Here is a 5,635-nt window from a genome sequence, read left to right as displayed (position 1 = left end):
TCAGTATTGGTTCTATTGTAGTCCTGTAGGTATACTGGACTTCTGTACTTTGTGGCACTGTAAGCAAACCATCCAATGCTGTAGGTAAACTGTACAGTACTCCGGGTATTCGACAACTAGTATCACTGTCAGAACCCAAATCACTCATACTGAGCCTGATGGAGAAGTGAAATTTCCCTGGAACTGGTGAACAATGACATTTTTGTCTTTTGTCTTATCTTAGTTTGTCCCTGAATACTGATTTCAAGACACAACATTTATCTCCAAAGGATGAGAAACATTCTCTTACTCTTACACTGATAAACATGGACCAATAGAAGGCGCTTGGTGACAGCACATAACACTGTCAGTAGTTTGTACTACTTCAAGACACATGCAGTATATCTAAAACCTCAAATAATGACCATGGTTTGATTTTCAATGAACGCTGTCCCATAACAAATGTTTATTCCATTAATTCTGTAGTACAAGACTCGTTGTCTTCATTGCTAAAGGCATCTGGTTGTGGTTGACTGAGGAATTTGAGGAAAGGTTTCACCTTCCACCTAGTACATAAATTACCTGCAGTGGCTGTTGTTTTTGCTCAAATCAAGACATTGTAAAGGTAATGGTACCAAATATTTTCTATTGGTTCCATCAGTTGTTTGCCTGAAGAGGAACAAACGTTCTTGTGGGCAATGCCCCCACAACACGTCATCAGCCACCTTTTCAAACCGGATGGTTGCGTGTGTGTTTCCGTTTGCGTGTATGTGTCTGTGTGTATATTCAGAGGGTGGGGGGGGGGGGGGCAACAGATAACAGATCCATGAGGTGGCACTAGGACCCAGATGGACCAGCCCTGAGAGAGTCAATGAAGGGACAGCTGGCAGACATTCACTCACACACACACACACACACACACATACACACCGCTCCCCCCGCCAGACAGCTGCAGCCAGACTGCAGCCATGACATGCATTTTACTGAGCCAGTGTGTGGCTGAGGTCCTAATCTACCCCTCAACCCCCACACACACACATAGTCACACACGCTCGAGTGCACGCACACACGCATACACACACACACACACACACACACTCTGACCCTGAAACAAAGACTCCTGCTGCCGGCACAGACAGATGCCTCTCTTCACCCCTGCCCCCCCACCACCAGTCTGGACTCTCTCTCTCTCTCACACACACACACACACACACACACACACACACACAGGCTTGTGTTAATGTAATAAATCCCCTTGTCTGTAAGTCTGCACTATTAGTGAGGCGGTGAAAGTGCTGTTAGTTAAATCCTCATGCCTACTTTATGGCTGCTAGCTAATTCTAGAGTATGTTATAAATGATGCTGCTGATGTCTGCAGTGGCTTTCTGCTTCACTGCCACTGCCCGGAAGAGGCCAGATGAATGCTGCAAACGTCCAGTAGCGGCACTGCTCAGGAGAGGTATTCAATCATATTATGGTTTAACTCCCTCTTTTCCCTTTTATATCTCAGATGATTCATTAAGTCAATAACCTAAATCAAGTAATCAATTAATTGATGCATGTTTAAATCCTAAGAAAACTGAAGGATCTGGAGTTTGGTTGAATATCACTCAACACAAAATAGTGTCTTCCTAAACAAACATAATGGAAGAAATATTCGAAGCTAATACTGTAAACAGGAATACTAAATAAGTTTGCAGTTAAAAGTACTATAAATGTGTGTTTGATATTTGTACATTCCCTTCTGTTTAGTTCCTCAATAGGTAACTCTAATAAAACGTTTGAAGGAATCTTCACTGTCAGGATGTGGTATATCGACTTCACAGACTTGATTGTTAAAAAGAAAAACACAAAAGAAAGAGTCAGTGGAAAATAACCTACAGGCTTTTCTGAATGAAGGCGTGCCAGTGTGCTAGTGTCCTCCAGACTCAGGCATCCTCAGTAGGTGAACACCAGGTCAGAGATGCTGGGCACCAGCAGGTCCCCAGATATCATCTCATTCACCTCTGGGGTGCAGTAGTCCGGGAAATCAAAGTGGGATCCTGAGTTTGTGTGAAAGGCAGAGTCCAAGTCTTTGTCGAGAGCTGATGAGCAGTCCATCGGCATGCTGTCGAAGGTGGCATTGGAGATGATATGTAGGATCTCCTCATCCAGCTCCTCATCTGACGAGGCAGAGGAGACCATGGAAGAGGAGGTGCTGGAGGTGGTGGTGGAGGAGGAGCGCCCTGAAGAGAACGAGGACCCTCTGGTTTGAGGAGGAGGAGGAGGCGCCCCCTGGCCCTTAGGCTCCGCAGGGAGGCCGTTCCCCATGCTGCCCCCTGGGGTTCCCTCTGATGTGAGGCCACCAGGGAGGGTGCAGCCGGCCTGAGAGGAGGAGGGGGAGGAGAAGGGGGGCGCTCTGAGTGGGAGTTGGGCAACAGGGGTCTGCTGGCTCAGGGGGATAGGGGGAGACGGCTGGTGGAAGCTCCCTTGGGATGCCGCCTTCTGATGGTCCTGGCAGCCAGGCGCTGCTGATGCTACTGCGGGGCTAACCCCCTCTACATCCAGTGTGTCGTCATCGTCACTGATGCCCTCGTCGTAGCCTCGGAACCGACTACTGCCGTTGAAGCGGCCCCTGTGTTTGGAAGTGGAGGGTGTTTGTACTTTCTGTCCTCTGCTGGCGGAAGTGGAGGTTCGGCCCAGATGAGATTTGCCAGACTTCAGGGGAACCTTGTCCCCCGCCGGCGCAGACGCAGATGCAGAGGCAGACGCAGAGCTTCTGCTCTTCTTCCGGGGACGGTACTTGTAGTCGGGGTAGTCAGCTATGTGTTTCAGCCTCAGGCGCTCTGCTTCCTTGATGAAGGGTATCTTCTCATAGTCAGGAAGAAGCTTCCAACGCCTCCCCAGACGTTTGGAGATCTCTGCGTTGTGCATGTCCGGCCACTGCTCCATGATCTTACGGCGCTCGATCTGTGACCAGACCATGAAGGCATTCATGGGCCTCTTGATGTGGCCCGTCGCCGTCTTGCACCAGTTGGCGTCTTTGTTGTTAGAGGAGGGAGAGGGTCTGAAGACATCCTCTTCCCCCTCATCTGCCCTCAGTCCCACTACCAACACCTCTTGGTTCAGGTCTCTGTGAGTCTCCATGACTGCTGGGTCTTTGTGTCCCCTATGCTGAACCATGATGCAGGCCGGTGCCCTACTCAAAGTGGTAGCTGGATTCATCCATGGTCACACACAAGGAGGTCTTACATCAACTTGTGTTTTCAGCCTATGACAGGAAAGGATAAATCACAAAAAAATAATTATGAGTCAATCAGATTAAGTTCTGCAAATGTACATAATTTTGCACTCCACCCTCCTACTGTTCACATATTTGAGCAAGAAACATCCATAAAGGTATAGTTTCCAGTTAATCACAAATGTATATTCTTGTATCGTTTGAATGCAGATAAAGGCTCTAGAGCCGAAATGTGTTAATTTGTGACTGCTGCTAATGCAGAAATTATAGAAATCGTGAGTGCCGACCTTATACAAAATTATTTTTCGTTAACACTGTAAAATGGTTGTTATGAGATACAGTGCTCTGTGAACGTAATGGGACTGTGATGCATTCTTCTTTGGCAAAGTCTTAGGCATGCCAAAATAAATAGTTTAGAGTATCATTAAAAAGAAAAAAAAGCATTACAAGCATAGCAAGTACGACTTGTGCCATATAAATAAAGTTTGATTGACTGTTAAGCTCAGCGTTCTCAAATGGACTGGTAGGCCAAGGAAGACTTCTACAGTGGATGAATGTAGAACGCTCACCATAATTAACACATAATCAGCTGTGAGTAAAACAAATCCTAACCCTAACCCTTTCATGACTTTTCCTAGATATGTGCGTTCTACAACCTAGTATCCTTACATTTTCAAAATCACATCAGGATAAGTTAGTATAAAGCTATTTTGCAGTTTTTCTTCAAGCGGCAAACTAGTGGTCGTTGTGTGTAAACAGCAGCTTAGCATTGTAAAGAGGTAATTTGACCCCCGAGGCTCTTTTAGTAGGTAAAAAGGTTCTAGTGTTAAGAAACCCCCCAAAACAACTGTCCCACAGATCAGGAGGGAGGAGGCCATCCACATCATCACCAGCTGAACTACAGAGGCTTGGTGCAGCAAGGTTGGCCAAGTTAAAGTTAGATAAAAAGTACCTCAAAAGGTCTAGAAAAAGGTGTTGTGGACAGATAAGATGAATATTATCATGTACCAGATTTATTGCATGAGGAACGTTTTGAGAAAAAGGGATCTGCTCAAAATTGTATTATTTATTTTTATTTATAGCATACCACCTCTTCACTGATGATGAACATTTTCTGCTCGAGTACAAACGAATGCTTCCAGATTCATTGTAGTTATTGTTGTTTAGAGTATATCATTTTGATTTCTCTGTTTCTAACAGTTAAGTCCATGCTTATTTAAGTGTCCTCAAGGTTTTGTTTAGAAACCTTTGGTGCTTGTATTAGTGGGGTTGCTTGAGCCATATTATGGCTTTTTGAGTTTGATTAAGAAAACCGATTAATGAGTTATTTTGTGTTTACTTTGTGTTGAATATTATGAAATATGTTTATGAAATGTTCAGCAATTAGATCAGGGCCCTGTTCCTACAACCCTGATTAAATCTGATCCAGGTTTAAATCAGATCCGGGCGCTAATTTCAGCTTGCATTCGGTTCCATCAATGTGGTTAAAATAATTTGCTGCTTGGTTGCTATGCAACCAATCCTTCTGAACAAACCTGGTAGCGAGCAGGTTTACAGGCTGGTTTAGGTAATACGTCCGTCAAAAATGTCTCAAGGCGGAAACTACATCCCGAACGACAGTTCCGTCAAGTGTCTTTTAGGAAATATTAGTTCCCACTATTTACGAGAAAGATTGTTTGATAGATAGTTTGATTGTGTGATAGATAGATCATTTGATATTTTGAAAGTGTGATCGATAGATAGATAGATAGTTTGATTGTGTGATAGATAGATAGATAAATAAATAAAAGAGTATAAAAAATAGGTATGTCTATCAACTTGCATTGCATTCATCACAGTGGTGTGTTTGGTGCAGAGGTTAAGGCAGCCTGCTAGAAGTCCGAAGGTTGCCTGTTCAATACTTGATTTAACTTAATGTCTTTTTTTTTTTACATTTTACCGAAGCCTTCATGCAAATCGATTTACAATATATATATATATATATATATATATATATATATATATATCTGTCTAAGTGAATCATCTATCCATCAGTAATCATAAGAAAAAATAATCTATGCCAAATCCAGGGTCCAGTTAGAAGAACATAATTTACTACTCAGAAAGGCTTCAAACACCATTGTAATCATGTCAGTTCTTGTAAATTAGCCTGCACAATCATTTTATAGCCTACACACTTTTTTAGATGAGATTATAGATTAGATTCAGACAACGAAATGCAGTAAAAAGTGCGTCAGAAGAGGGATTTGAACCACCGTCTTAAAATGAAGAATCAATACTATGGCAGCGGTAAATACCACTATGCCATCATGACAATATGACTGAATGTAGCCTGTTGCTTACATCACCACAGTAGATTTTGACTCGTGATGGTGGAGCTGATAATGTTTTCAACCGCACAGCATCTCACAAGGTACATGGCGTATTGCACAAGGA

At 43.5% G+C, this 5,635-nt stretch overlaps 1 protein-coding gene across 1 annotated transcript; it reads right to left on the bottom strand.

Moving 5' to 3' along the window:
• Window positions 1-1,917: 1,917 nt before the first annotated feature.
• sox12 (SRY-box transcription factor 12) lies at window positions 1,918-3,183 on the bottom strand (the record flags this gene model as incomplete). The annotated part of the gene is made up of 1 exon (XM_080534321.1): window positions 1,918-3,183. The coding sequence occupies one exon, from the start codon at window positions 3,181-3,183 to the stop codon at window positions 1,918-1,920; it is 1,266 nt and encodes a 421-aa protein (XP_080390447.1).
• Between the last annotated feature and the right edge of the window lie 2,452 nt (window positions 3,184-5,635).

The sequence above is a fragment of the Nansenia antarctica genome (genome assembly GCF_963989245.1).
Source record: "Nansenia antarctica genome assembly, chromosome: 6".
NCBI lineage: Eukaryota > Metazoa > Chordata > Actinopteri > Argentiniformes > Microstomatidae > Nansenia > Nansenia antarctica.
Note: the sequence above shows the minus strand (reverse complement) of the source record. Positions and strands in the feature narration are given on the sequence as shown.